The following is a 15487-nucleotide window of genomic DNA, read 5'->3' as shown; positions in this document are numbered from 1 at the left end:
AACAGGTAGTGAACAGAGTACCCGAACAGGTAGTGAACAGAGTACCCGAACAGGTAGTGAACAGAGTACCCGAGCAGGTAGAGAACAGAGTACCCGAACAGGTAGTGAACAGAGTACCCGAGCAGGTAGTGAACAGAGTACCCGAACAGGTAGTGAACAGAGTACCCGAGCAGGTAGTGAACAGAGTACCCGAGCAGGTAGTGAACAGAGTACCCGAGCAGGTAGTGAACAGAGTACCCGAGCAGGTAGAGAACAGAGTACCTGTGTCAGATTTGAGATGTAATCAGATCCACAAATTAGAAATAAAGTCATCAACAAAAGCAGCCACGCCGTCATCATGTTTTATTAGATTCTGAATTCATTAGAGCTTAATTTGAATAATAAAACACTGAACCAGACTGGGATTAAATGAGTATATTGGACCTGAATCTTAGGAGCTTCAGCCAATGTGATTATCTGGCTAATGGCCTTCAGTGGCATTACATTTGCATTAGTGTTTGTTGTGTCTCTTGGCCTCCTTCCTGGTCTGGTGGTGTTAAAGTAGCAGCTTTGAGTCTGCTGTCCTCGCTGATCAGAGGTCTGTTACACCACACGGAGTCTGGATCAGGCTTTACTGGGACGAGTCTTTACAGGGACGAGTCTTTACAGGGACGAGTCTTTACAGGGACGAGTCTTTACTGGGACGAGTCTTTACAGGGACGAGTCTTTACTGGGACGAGTCTTTACAGGAACGAGTCTTTACAGGGACGAGTCTTTACTGGGACGAGTCTTTACTGGGACGAGTCTTTACAGGGACGAGTCTTTACTGGGACGAGTCTTTACAGGGACGAGTCTTTACAGGGACGAGTCTTTACAATGTTTACTGAGGTAATAAATCAAGAGAGAAGTAGAGTCATTTTCTCATAGACTTCTATACAACCAGAGGAGTCGCCCCCTGGTGGACACTAGAGAGAATGCAGCTTTAACACATGCACTTGTTAGTACATCACTGTTGTGGTCTTTTCATGGGATTTACTGACAATAAGAAAATAATAGCAGGACTTGTCTTTTAACCATCTGAAGGCTTAAATGTTCCTAAACTTCTAATCTCTAACATCTCTTCCCTCATCTCTCCGAACTGAAACACTACTCTGAATACATCCCACTGGAAGTCTCTCAGGTCGTACTTTTAGTAACATTTAGCAGAGAGGGAAGCTCCGCTAAAGAGTCGGTTTTAAACATGCAAATCACCAGAATGTTTTCACTCCTCACACTTTCAGAGAACTCGACGGTTCTCTGAAAGTTTCCACCCCTGCAGAGTCTCCTCCTGTCTTTATACGAGGTCGGTTAAGAAAACTGAGAGAACCAAACATTCAGGTGCTAATAAGGAGGCAGCAGAGCGTGTCGGGTTCTCCGAGGACCCGACAGAAGGTTACAGGAACGCATGAAACAGCTGCTCTGTTTAAACGGCTGCAGTCTGATGGAGTCTGTGTTTTATTTCTTTTGTCAAGCTTTTGATTTCATTTAGTTCGTCACGTTGAAGAGTAGAGCTGCTTCATGTTGCACCTTTTCATCTCAGCTGTTCTCAGTCTGTTCTGAGCTTCAGTCTTTCTAGGAAGTAAACGTGAGTAGAAAGTTTAGGAGTTTACAGAGCGATGCATCGTGTTGTGTTCAGGAACACTTGTGTCTCGTTTCTCACCCAGTATTTAAAGAAGCCGCTCATTTAATCAGCGATTGATCTGGAGATCATCTTCTCCTGTAATCTGATATTTAAACCAAAGAAACGTCTTCTTCTGTCTGACTAAACTCAAATGATCAAGACATTTCTTCACCTCAAATTAAGTTTATCTCAAAAGATTCTCACAAACGTTACAACCATTAAAGTGTAGAGGCCCAACATGCCTCAGTGTTGATGAACAGATTAGACGTACAGTGTGACTGACACAGAGCTGTAATGTAACGTCACCACACAGCAACCACTGAGATGACGTCTCCGTCTCTGAGCTCTTAGCTCTCCTATAACAGCTCAACACGCTGACGTTCCCTCTGACCCGCTGCAGTAAAAGCTCTGCGTCTGATCTCACTGAGCCGGAAAAACTGCATCTGAAATATTCATGGTTCTCTGTGAGACGTCTCGTAGCTTCAGCTGGTACTGAACTGCTGCTGGTTGGTCCAACAGACGACTGCTGTGTGCTGCATGTGTTTATGTGAGCACAGTAATGTCGTATACATCATATACATCACGTAATATACTGTAATGAACATACTATAACGGTGGTGTGGTTGGTTCTGTTGCTTTAACACCAAGAGGGATGCGGGTTTGGTTCCCGGTCTCGACGGCCCTCCTGCGTGTTCTCCTGTGTCAGTGTGGGTTCTCCTCCCTCAGTCCAGAGACGTGCAGCCTCTAGATGTCCCGTACAGGTGTGGACGTTAGCGCGGATGCTTGTCAGCCTTGTGATCGTCAGGTGTTCAGGGTGAGCCCGGTCTTCTCCTCTGTGTCGGTTGTTTTCTCCGGGTTCTCCGGTTTCCTCCCAACCTCATGGACGGATGTTGTGTCCTTTCAACTGCTGTGACTATTGGTCCCGTAACTAATCGTGTTCCGTCTATATTTGATTTAGAAGCTCTGGACCGTGGCGCTCTGGTTTCAGGACAACACAACACAAGTTCCCTTGAACGTTGTGCCTCGTCTACATATTGTGTCGGTCCTCCGTGTGCTGAACCGGACGGATCAGGAGGAGAAAAAGTGAGCTGTGAGAGGATGATTGATTCAGGTCTGTCCTCCACCGTCCCTCAGAGACACCGTCCTGAGGGACGCCGTCTCTGAGCGATCAATGGGCCGGTCGGTCCTCGTCCTCCTGGTTCTGGTGAAGAAGGTGTGTGTATGTATGTATGTGTGTGTGTGTGTGTGTATGTGTGTGTGTGTGTGTGTGTGTGTGTGTGTGTGTGTGTGTGTGTGTGTGTGTGTGTGTGTGTGTGTGTGTGTGTGTGTGTGTGTGTGTGTGTGTGTGTGTGTGTGTGTGTGTGTGTGTGTGTGTGTGTGAACAGATTGGCTGTATATGAGCTGCTGGGTGGCAGAGAGCTGCAGCCTCGGCACTTTTCTCCTCCGACCATAAAACGTCCCTCCTTCTTCATCATGTCAGACACTCCTCCTCCTCCTCCTCTTCTTTAAGCTATTCTCTCATGCCGTTGTTTACTTTACAATACTACTTCCTCTCTTGTCTCCCTGTTTCCTCTCCTCTTGTCTCCTTTTCTATTCTCTCCTTATCACCTCTCAACTCCTTGTTTCCTTTCCTCTCCTTTCCTCATCTTCTCTCCTCGTCTCCTCTCCTGTCCTCTTTGTCTACTTGTTTCCTTTCCTATCATCTTCTTCTCTTTTGATCGTCTCCCTTTGTCTCCTTTTTTTATCTTCTCCTTGTCTCCTCTCCTCCCCTTAGTTTTTCCTCGTCCTCTCCTTTACTCTCCTCCTCGTCTCCTCTAATTATTCCATCTCCTTGTCTCATCTCCTCTCCCCTTTGTATCCTCATTGTCTCCTCTCCTCATTCTCTACTTGTCTTCTCTCCTTGTGTCCTCCCCTTGTCTTCCATCCGCTCCTCATTGTCACATAGGGAGGAAGAGGAGGAGGAGGTGGAGGTGAAGGTGAAGATGGACGCGGGGTCGTTTCAGGACACGCTGTTTTAAATAAACGCCAAAGTATCCGCCAATCGTTTAGACTACAGCTCCCATAAATCCTGCTGCTGCTCAGCCTCCCTGCAGGCCAACTTATCATGTCTCACACACACACACACACACACACACACACACACACACACACACACACACACACACACACACACACACACACACTCTCTCTCTCTCATGCATATATACTGCAGCTGTCCAGCTTTATGACTGCATACACCACATATAAAGATTTGTTATTGTACAACAGTGTGACCCGATATTCTTTTAAAAAGACCCGACACACTGTCTGTATATTATATATATATATATATATATATATATATATATATAATATACAGTATATATATCCCTCTCTGTCACCAGTGTAGCATTACAGCATTGCTGGAGTTAGCATACATGGGAAATAGCACGTTAGCTAGCTAGCTCGGAGCAGAGACTCCTTGGCTCTGATTGGTTGTAGAACAGCTGAACCATAGTTTAAAACGTTCTCTCTGTTGATTGTTCAAAAGCAACTGATTTAGTTTCTGTTCATTTAAACTCTTTGTCCGTCTCTAACATCACAATGACCACGTCCTCATTTATCTGGACACCTCTCTGCAGCCTTCTCTGCACACACACAGTATATGTACACTGTGTATATAAACAGCGTGTGTGTGTGTATGTATATATATATACATATACTGTGTATATATATATATATATATATATATATATATACACATATACTGTATATATATATGTATATATATATATATATATATATATATATATATATATATATATATATATATATATATATATATATATATATATATATATACTGTATATACACAGGCCTGTATCTTCCTCTCTCTCTCTGCAGTGTGTAATTCATCACCTCTCCATCAGCGTGTCACTTTTTAGAGGCTGAATGAATCCCTCTGCTCTAAACCTGTGTGTGCGTGTGTGTGTGTGTGTTTTATTTTGGCGGGATGTCCTTGGCGTTGCCGCTGTCGGAAGTCTCTTCACAGCTCCTCCGTTTGGCGGCTGCCGTGCTGGTTTGTTGGAAACAACTTCTTGGCGACAGAACGAGGGGATTCTCGTTCCTCGGCTACTTTCACAAGTGATGAGTCACGTCTTCATGTCTTCACTTCCTCCGGAGACGCTCACTTTTCGTCTGCCTCGTCCCTGTTAGCTCTGTGTTAACGTGACTCACGGGGTCTTCTTGAGCTCTGCACTCCGGTCTCAGAATGAGGACCAGTATCTCGGTGTCCCCGTTGTGTTCCCTCATTCAGTGATTTACTTTACTGACATTTATTTAAATGAACTTCTTCCAAGATCACCAATTCAAAGAAGGAATACTGTGAGGAAGCTTCCTGGTTCCTAAATATTTACCAATCAACATTCACACTTACTTTTAAACGTTACGAAAGATAATAACGTGAGAGGCTGCATGTAGATGTGAATGTTAGTGGAATATTCATGTTCAATATGTAAACAGCTGAGTAGGAATATTGTCTCTTTCAGAATGAGGACGAAATAAATCATATTTCTGTTCAGTGACATTGAAATGTTGCATTTGGAAAAAGAACAGTTCAATGTTTGTAGAATAAATGTTTTTCCAGTGAGATGGAGCATCTGAGGTTCTGTGTTCTTTTGATTTATTGATATCGTTGACAAACAAACCAACATAAATCCGGATCATAATCTGTGGGTTCATAACGTTTATGTTTGTAATATCTCAACAAGCAGATTTTGTTGAGTGAAGCTCCGTCTTTGTTTAAAATCCTCAGAAGCGATGCAGAGCTGCAGCATCACGTACGTCCGCGGCAGGCTGAGCTATAGACTGTCTGGAAATGTCACATGACCTTTTCTCATCATGTACGATGAAGACGAAGACGAAGGGCTGCTTCACCTTTTCCAGCCCGTCGGACGTTTCTCGGCTGCTCTGGCTTTTAGATCGCTGTCGCAGGTCTTTTGTGATCGCAGTTATTGAAACGTGATTTTCTTTGATTTTTACAAGATTGTTTACATCTTGAGATGATTCAAGGAACAAAAGTAAAAAGCTATGAACTGTCTTGCAGCTACTTTTCTGTTTTTTTATAAAAATTAATCTTTGACTATTTTTCAGACAGAACGAGAAATTTGAAGACAATATTTTAATCTTCTTTCACTGATTAAATAAATCTAAAAAAGTGTGAATCACCGCAACCTGGAGAGGTTCTTGAGCAAACACATTAACGAGCACAGAAAATATCAGACTGATGGATCCAGTAGTGTGAGGGATTAGCCGCGGACAGACGGACACACACACACACACTCACACACACTTTGTCAGTGACTTTCTTTCATAAAAGTGTAGTAATCTGCAGTAATCAGTTGGTCCTTGTTCCACGTTGGCCTCCACAGTGAAGCCCTGCAGGAAACCCCGTTAACACGCCGGCGCTCTGCAGAGGACTCGTGTCTGTTCTGACCTTTTCCTTCACAGCCTGTCTTCGGACAAATTATGAACTCTGTACAGAAGACAAACAACTTTGACCTTATCCGAACATATTAATGCTTTTCAGAGGAAGAAGCTTTTTCAATTTCACAAAAAAAGAAAGTGAGTAAGTTGTATAGTGTGTCCAACTGTATCGTCTTATTATGGGGTGTAGTTATCACTGTGGCCTGTAGGGGTCACTGTGTGCTTTTACTGCCGTGTCAGCTCAAAAATGATGCCTCGATGTACTTTTATGTTCCTGTTAAAGTCAAAATGACCTCCAGATGTCCCTTTACCCACAAACCAGTGTGTGTGGGTGTGTCTTATGGGGACATAAATCAGATCACACAGTCACATTGTGGGGACTAGCTGTTTTTTGGGGGACGATAAGGTCCCCATAACTTAAACCATTACAATTTAAGGTAAAGACATGGTTTAAGGTTTGGGTAAGTCTCAAATAAATGAATGTCCCCAAACGTCATCGAAACCCGTGTGTGTGTGTGTGTGTGTGTGTGTGTGTGTGTGTGTGTGTGTGTGTGTGTGTGTGTGTGTGTGTGTGTGTGTGTGTGTGTGTGTGTGTGTGTGTGTGTGTGTGTGTGTGTGTGTGTGTGTGTGTGTGTGTGTGTGTGTGTGTGTGACCTCAGCACTGCCCTGCCCTGTCCAGTATAATATGACACCAGCAGCAAGAGGTAAAAGCTTCATGGATTGAGGAACAATAATCCATTTTGCTGCAATGCCACTGCAATGCTACACCCCCTTTTGTCTTGTTCTGTGTGTGTGTGTGTGTGTGTGTGTGTACAAATATTTGAGGGGGACAGATGAAAGGGCGATTGTCTCGTCTCCTGTCAGAGGTTGAATGATGGAAAGAAGGAAAAGGACAGAGAGAGAGAGACACAGATAAGACAAAGTGATTGAGCACCTTTTTTTTCCTCAGTCTGATGTTTTGTCCATTTTCTTGCGATTTATAAACTATGTAATGTGTCTCACCTCCATTGACCTCCACTGAGAAGCTGCTGGGGTTTTTTTGTTTTTTTTACGACCGGCTGTGATTAACATCCTGCTCGTTTTTTGCCCACTGAGATGATAAATCTGATGACTGACCAGCATCAGACGGCAGACGAGCTGGTGAACATGGTGGAGCATTTAGCAGCTCAGGAGGTGGTGGAGACCAAAAACGGAGCTCAACAGAGAGAGAATACTGGACTGTAAATCATCAGGGGACACAAAGACTCCTCATGAATCATCATGTTGATCTTTAACTGCTGTCAGTAGGAAACTATCTGCAAACACATTCACCACGTCTTCATAAGTAGACCCTAAAGCATCCCCTGCTTTATGGTCTGTTTGACTCTAAATGGACCATAATGTACTAAATGAACATCATGCTGTATTGAAGAAGACTTGAAACTAGAGATTGAGACCATAAACTCATGTTTACAATGTTTACTGAGGTAATAAATCAAGAGAGAAGTAGAGTCATTTTCTCATAGACTTCTATACAACCAGAGGAGTCGCCCCCTGGTGGACACCAGAGAGAATGCAGCTTTAACACATGAAGCTTTGGCTTCACATTTATGTCTGGATATTATAATCTAATCTCTCTTTCTAATGTCTTTCCAGCTCCATGGACCAATCATCATGAGGCTCCTCCCCCTCCTACAGTGCCCGCCCCTCCCTCTGCTCCATCGTTGCTGCCTGTCAACCCTCTTGGCCAATGGCGGCGCAGCGTCATGCAGACGCCTCAGCACGGACGGCCCTGCCCCTCAGCCCGTGATTGGTCAGGACTCGGTGGAGGTGTTGGGCCGCTCCCACCCCCGCGACGACTTCACCAACGTCACACCGAGGATCTTGGCCTCGGTCGGCCGCAACCTCCACAACCAATCCCATCATCCTCTGTGGCTGATCAAGGAGCGAATCAAAGCTCACTTCTACAGGTACGCATTGAGTGAAGGAGATGTCCTCCATCTTGTTTTCATACTATTAACTGGTAACTGCCAAAATTTGGAGCACCAATACTCGTAAACCCATAACTTTTTTTACCACCAGAGAATTCTCCCAAATCTGCTCAATTTCTGTAACCAGTGTAGCATGAAAGAATGCTGGAATTAGCAAGCTAGCTAGCTAGCTACCTAACCAGCCGGCCGCTAAATGAGTAAAATTGACCAACTTAATGCTTCATCCACAAACTCCTGTCACAGTGTAGGAAGGCACATTGCTATCGCCAGGCAAGTCGCAACTTTGCTCAGCTCAATTTCGTTAAAAAGTGTAGCATTAAAGCTAGCTACATAGCCAGCTGCTAAATGAGTAAAACATCTTAATGCTTCATCCACACACTAGCCTCACAGCGTAGGGAAGCACACCGTTGTTTTAGTGTCCTCAGTGTGTTTGTGCATCCTCGTCTTCCTAATCCACATGAATCCGGTTTCTACTTTAACTCAGCTGCTGTTGTCTCTCCACACGTCTCATATTTATATTTATTTGTCTGCGTTGGGTCTTTATTTTCTGCTCACTGACTCTGTCCGCAGGCTCCAAGTGTCTTCAGGGACGGTCGAGGTGTAAAAGTTGTGCTGCAGTGAAACAGCGTTACGCTGCTGGTTATATTCCACACTCGCCATTTAAGAAAATAAAACCCAACACACACACACACACACACACACACACACACACACACACACACACACACACACACACACACAGCAGCGGCGGGCGCATTAATGCTGCATTAAGAAGTCATTAAGAAGTCACGGAGTGTGTTGTGTGACAGTGCTTTATGGCTCTGCCATTTCACAGGCCGTGAACTTCACCCTTTAGAAACAGCCCGTCTGCTCCGATAGCAGCGACGGCAGAGTCCCGGGACCCCCAAGGGCTGCTGGGTAATCTCACAACAAGATGACCAACAGCTGCTTTACATTCATGCTGCTCTTCAGTCTTTGTTGTTTCACTTCTTCTGTCTCTTTTGATTCTAATGAGACTTACAACAACAATCACACATATTCAGAGTATTAGTACGAATACTGCTTCAAAATGACGTATTTTTTTAGAAATCTTTAAAGTGGGGCTGCAGCTAACATTACTATCATTACTGATTCATCTGCAGATTGTTTTCTCCATGAATCGTTTTGATTGTTATAATTTCCCACAACTCAAACCTACAGATGACGTTTCAGCTGCTGCAGTGAAACAAGAAATCTATTAATCGTTGGAGCTTCACTGAAAAGTAACACAAGCTGTTCAATAAATGTAGAGCAATAAAAAGTACAACATCTCCCTCTGAGACGTGGTGAAGTAGAAGAGTACAGTAGTTTGTTAGTTTGTTTCTGTGAAGAGGAGAGAGATGTTAGAGGAGGGAGAGGAGAGGAGAGGAGGAGAGGAGAGAGAGGAGAGGAGAGAGAGGGGAGAGGAGAGAGAGGGGAGAGAGGGGAGGAGAGGAGAGAGAGGGGAGAGGAGAGGAGAGAGAGGAGAGGAGAGGAGAGAGAGGAGAGGAGAGGAGAGAGAGGAGAGGAGAGGGGAGAGGAGAGAGAGGGGAGGAGAGGGGAGAGGAGAGAGAGGAGAGGAGAGGAGAGAGAGAGGGGAGGAGAGGAGAGGAGAGAGGAGGAGAGGGGAGGGGAGAGGAGAGAGGGGGGAGAGGAGAGGAGAGAGGAGGGGAGGAGAGGGGAGGGGAGAGGAGAGAGGAGAGAGAGGGGAGGAGAGGGGAGAGGAGGAGAGGGGAGGATGGGAGAGGAGAGAGAGGGGAGGAGAGGGGAGAGAGGGGAGGAGAGGGGAGAGGAGAGAGAGGGGAGGAGAGGAGAGGGGAGAGAGGGGAGGAGAGGAGAGAGAGGAGAGGAGAGGAGAGAGAGGAGAGGGGAGAGGAGAGAGAGGGGAGGAGAGGGGAGAGGAGAGAGAGGAGAGGAGAGGAGAGAGAGAGGGGAGGAGAGGAGAGGAGAGAGGAGGAGAGGGGAGGGGAGAGGAGAGAGGGGGGAGAGGAGAGGAGAGGAGAGAGGAGGGGAGGAGAGGGGAGGGGAGAGGAGAGAGGAGAGAGAGGGGAGGAGAGGGGAGAGGAGGAGAGGGGAGGATGGGAGAGGAGAGAGAGGGGAGGAGAGGGGAGGAGAGAGGAGAGGAGAGAGGGGAGAGGAGAGGGGAGGAGATAGGAGAGAGAGGAGAGGGGAGAGGAGAGGAGAGGAGAGGGGGGAGGGGAGGAGAGGAGAGGAGAGGAGGGGGGAGTTCACTCGTTGTTTGTTTTTGTTTGTTTGTTTACTCTGCTCATCCGTCCACAGTTCTTACATCGGTCGCTGGGGCAACCCGCTCTTCTCCGTCCACGACAACCTGAGCCCCGTTGTGACCGTGGAGCAGAACTTTGACAGGTCAGCAGCTCGTCACTGATTGGTTGATCTGATGTTAACAGAAAGACACTTCTTATCTCTAATGAGAACATGGTTTGATTGACAGCTTGCTGATCCCGCCCGGCCACCCCAGCAGGAAGCGAGGCGATAACTACTACCTGAACAGGTGAGTGACGCCGCTCACCACCCACAATGCATCTCTTCTGTAGTGACGTTCTTTTCTCTGTGTTTGGAATCAACATGAATTAATATCAATAAAGATTTCTGCACCTGTTCAATTTACTCAGAAGACACGTTAACAGAAGTACTCGGATCATTTAGTGAAGTAAAAGTACCAACACAACTATGTAGCAATACTCTCTTACAAGCAGAAGTCCTGCATTCAAAAGCCTACCTCAGTACAAGTACAAGTACAGAAGTATTCTCAGCTTTATGTAATAACAGTACAGAAGTATTCTCAGCTTTATGTAATAACAGTACAGAAGTATTCTCAGCTTTATGTAATAACAGTACAGAAGTATTCTCAGCTTTATGTGATAACAGTACAGAAGTACTCTCAGCTTTATGTAATAACAGTACAGAAGTACTCTCAGCTTTATGTAATAACAGTACAGAAGTACTCTCAGCTTTATGTAATAACAGTACAGAAGTACTCTCAGCTTTATGTAATAACAGTACATAAGTATTCTCAGCTTTATGTAATAACAGTACAGAAGTACTCTCAGCTTTATGTAATAACAGTACAGAAGTACTCTCAGCTTTATGTAATAACAGTACAGAAGTACTCTCAGCTTTATGTAATAACAGTACATAAGTATTCTCAGCTTTATGTAATAACAGTACAGAAGTACTCTCAGCTTTATGTAATAACAGTACAGAAGTACTCTCAGCTTTATGTAATAACAGTACAGAAGTACTCTCAGCTTTATGTAATAACAGTACAGAAGTATTCTCAGCTTTATGTAATAACAGTACAGAAGTACTCTCAGCTTTATGTAATAACAGTACAGAAGTACTCTCAGCTTTATGTAATAACAGTACAGAAGTACTCTCAGCTTTATGTAATAACAGTACAGAAGTATTCTCAGCTTTATGTAATAACAGTACAGAAGTACTCTCAGCTTTATGTAATAACAGTACAGAAGTATTCTCAGCTTTATGTAATAACAGTACAGAAGTACTCTCAGCTTTAGTATTCTAATCTTCGTGCAGTAAATAATAGAAACTTGTTGTCTTTAAAATGTAAAAGAATGTCAGTGTTTGAAACATCTACTTTAATGCAACAAGTACATTTTCCAAACCAACGATCTATTGATCTGATCTATCACATGGATCTAGTTTTATATCAGGTACCTGTCACTAAACTAAAGTCACTGGTTCCAGGAAAACGATGCTCCGCGCTCACACCTCCGCCCACCAGAGGGAGCTGGTGAGCTCCGGGCTCGACGCCTTCTTATTGGCCGGAGACGTCTACAGGCGGGACGAGATCGACGCCAGTCACTACCCCGTCTTCCACCAGATGGAGGGAGTCCGACTCTTCTCCAACCACGAGGTAGAGAATGTGTACATTAGCAGAAGGCTAAGCTAAGCTAGTAGAGAGATGGAGAAGAGGTTCGATGCCGAGCTTATTTTCTGTAACCTGTGTAGCATTAAAGCATGGTGGAACCAGCATGGTGGAACCAGCATGGTGGAACCAGCAAGCCAACCAGCGGAATGCTAGTCACTTAGCTAGCTTTCTAATTCCACCATGATTTAATGCTACATTGATAAGCTAGCTAGCTAACTAGCCAGCTCTGGAGATGACGTTAATCTGCCTCCTCCTCTTCTCTGTCCACATAAATCTGTCGTCATGTCCACTAACAGATGTGTGTCTAGTAGCGATGTGAAGCTCCAGGTGTGTGTCTAGTAGCGACGTGAGGCTCCAGATGTGTGTCTAGTAGCGTCGTGAGGCTCCAGATGTGTGTCTAGTAGCGTTGTGAGGCTCCAGATGTGTGTCTAGTAGCGTCGTGAGGCTCCAGATGTGTGTCTAGTAGCGTCGTGAGGCTCCAGATGTGTCTAGTAGCATCATGAGGCTCCAGATGTGTGTCTAGTAGCAATGTCAGGCTCCAGATGTGTGTCTAGTAGCGTTGTGAAGCTCCAGATGTGTCTAGTAGCGATGTGAAGCTCCAGATGTGTGTCTAGTAGCGTTGTGAAGCTCCAGATGTGTGTCTAGTAGTGTTGTGAAGCTCCAGATGTGTGTCTAGTAGCGTTGTGAAGCTCCAGATGTGTGTCTAGTAGTGTTGTGAAGCTCCAGATGTGTGTCTAGTAGCGTTGTGAAGCTCCAGATGTGTGTCTAGTAGCGATGTGAAGCTCCAGATGTGTCTAGTAGCGATGTGAAGCTCCAGATGTGTGTCTAGTAGCGTTGTGAAGCTCCAGATGTGTCTAGTAGCGATGTGAAGCTCCAGATGTGTGTCTAGTAGCGATGTGAAGCTCCAGATGTTTCCTGTGTGTCTCCAGCTGTTCTCCAAGGTGCAGCACGGTGACGATCTGTCCCTGTTTGAGGCTGGAGGCCGGCGGTCGCCTCAGAAACAGGAAACTCACTCTCTGGAGGCCGTGAAGCTGCTGGACTTCAACCTGAAACACACTCTGACTCGACTCGTCACTCACCTGTTCGGACAAGGTGAGAACACCTGAGACTTCATGTGTGAGAGGGTTTTAGCTTTTCACTTCACGAAAATCCTCCTCTTACTCCTCCTCTTCATTTTCTTTCTTCCACATCTTCTCTTCTTCTTCATTGTCATCAACCTCCTCCTCCTCCTCCTCTCAGATCTGGAGGTGCGGTGGGTCGACTGTTACTTCCCCTTCACTCACCCCTCCTTTGAGATGGAGGTGCGTTTCCAGGGTGACTGGATGGAGGTGCTGGGCTGTGGAGTGATGGAGCAGGAGCTGCTGAACTCAGGTAGGAACTCACTCACACACTCACTCACTCACTCACTCACTCACTCACTCACTCTGTCGCTGCCTCGAGCCCGTGTGCAAGGCAGAGACGGATGCAGCCCACCAACTGCTGCACCCTCAGGTGCAATGCATGCTGGGACTTAAAGGACCACATGTACGTGGGAGCGTTGTTGTCGTCTTCTGTTTCCGGACCTTTGAACCGCTTCACATGGTCTTCATCTGAGGACGGAGTTTGTTCAGTTGTCATGGAGACGTTGACTTCAGCTCCACTTTGATTGATGCTCATTTAGTCTCAGATACAGAATGTCTTTATGTTCAGTCCATGTCCCAACTGTCCCCTACTCCCAACTTTCCTCTTGTCCCAACTATCCCCCTGTCCTCCCGTCCCAACTGTCCTCCTGTCCCAACTGTCCTCCTATCCCAAATGTCCCCCTGTCCCCTAGTCCCAACTGTCCTCCCATCCCAACTATCCCAACTGTCCGTCCTCCTGTCCCTCTTTCCCAATTGTCCCAACTGTCCTGTCCCAACAGTCCTTCTGTCCCTCTTTCCCAATTGTCCCAACTGTCCTGTCCCAACTGTCCTCCTGTCCCTCTTTCCCAATTGTCCCAACTGTCCTAGCCCAAATTCCACCCTGTCCCAACTGTCTTAACTGTAGCTGTCCTCCTGTCCCAATTGTCCCAACTATCCCTATGTCCTTGTGACAGACCTCAGCTGCTCTCTGTGTTTAATGTGTCAGTAACCTCAGTGAGCGCACACACACACACACACACACACACACACACACACACACACACACTCAGGTCAGGGATTGATGTGTCTATTTGTCCAACAGGGTGTGAGACATGTGGGCACAGAACAGGGAGACAAAACAGAGATCAGGTCCATGTCCACAGAGTCAGGACTCACAGATATTTGTCTGACGTCTGTCCTCAGTGTCTCACTCTCTGTCTCACTCTGTGTCTCACTCTGTGTCTCTCAGCCCCCCCCCCCCCCCCCCCCCCCCCTGCTAAGTAGCTAGCTTGCAGCTTTGCCCTTGAACAAAGCTGCAGCGCTGCGCTCCACTTCACCGCCGCTTGTTCCAATCAATAATACATGTTTGAGGACGCAAAGAGAGGCCGGTTCTCACACACACACACACACACACACACACACACACACACTCACACACACACACACCGCGAGTGTGTGTGTGTGTGTGTGTGTGTGTGTGTGTGTGTGTGTGAGTGAGAGAGACGGAGCACCTAGTTAAGAAAATACCTCTTTATATTGACGTACTTCACACTGAGTTGTCTACTCGTGTGTGTGTGTGTGTGTGTGTGTGTGTGTGTGTGTGTGTGTGTGTGTGTGTGTGTGTGTGTGTGTGTGTGTGTGTGTGTGTGTGTGATGTCCTTTTTAAAGTGAGATTAAACTGAAATAAAGACGTCTTTAAGCTTGAGCCTCTGAGCAAGGCATTAAACCGGCAACCTTCTAAATATCTGTAAAGTTGTATGTGTTCACATGATGGTATTTTGATTTTAATCATGAATCTGTTCATTTTGTATCTTCACATGTTTGATGTCTGTGGAAACGTTAGAGCTGCTCCTTCTTCTTCTCCTTCTGCTTCTTCTCCTTCTTCTTCTTCTTCTCCTTCTGCTTCTTCTCCTTCTTCTTCTTCTTCTCCTTCTGCTTCTTCTCCTTCTCCTTCTTCTTCTCCTTCTTCTTCTCCTTCTTCTTCTTCTTCTTCTCCTTCTTCTCCTTCTTCTTCTCCTTCTTCTCCTTCTTCTTCTACTTCTGCTTCTTCTTCTCCTTCTTCTTCTGCTTCTTCTCCTTCTTCTTCTGCTTCTTCTCCTTCTCCTTCTTCTCCTTCTTCTTCTTCTTCTCCTTCTTCTTCTCCTTCTTCTTCTTCTTCTCCTTCTTCTCCTTCTTCTTCTCCTTCTTCTTCTACTTCTGCTTCTTCTTCTTCTCCTTCTTCTCCTTCTTCTTCTACTTCTGCTTCTTCTTCTTCTCCTTCTTCTCCTTATTCTCCTTCTTCTTCTTCTCCTTCTTCTTCTGCTTCTTCTCCTTCTTCTCCTTATTCTCCTTCTTCTTCTTCTTCTTCTCCTTATTCTTCTTCTTCTTATTATTCTCCTTCTTC

At 45.6% G+C, this 15487-nt stretch overlaps 1 protein-coding gene across 2 annotated transcripts in view; it reads left to right on the top strand.

Annotated features, from left to right (window-relative positions):
* fars2 (phenylalanyl-tRNA synthetase 2, mitochondrial) overlaps window positions 1–15487 on the top strand; it is a 79668-nt gene that overhangs the window by 5828 nt on the left and 58353 nt on the right. For both annotated transcript variants that reach the window (XM_076080961.1, XM_076080962.1), the window contains exons 3-8: window positions 7739–8052; window positions 10372–10458; window positions 10544–10603; window positions 11821–11989; window positions 12934–13096; window positions 13244–13375. In XM_076080961.1, coding sequence (XP_075937076.1) covers window positions 7757–8052; window positions 10372–10458; window positions 10544–10603; window positions 11821–11989; window positions 12934–13096; window positions 13244–13375 — 907 coding nt within the window. In that variant the 5' untranslated portion in view covers window positions 7739–7756. The remainder of the gene's footprint in view (window positions 1–7738; window positions 8053–10371; window positions 10459–10543; window positions 10604–11820; window positions 11990–12933; window positions 13097–13243; window positions 13376–15487) is intronic.

This window comes from Anarhichas minor, unplaced genomic scaffold (assembly GCF_050575085.1).
Source record: "Anarhichas minor isolate MPS153535 unplaced genomic scaffold, ASM5057508v1 ptg000076l, whole genome shotgun sequence".
Lineage (NCBI taxonomy): Eukaryota > Metazoa > Chordata > Actinopteri > Perciformes > Anarhichadidae > Anarhichas > Anarhichas minor.
The sequence above is the reverse complement of the archived record's forward strand: the minus strand, read 5'-3'. Positions and strand labels throughout refer to the sequence as shown.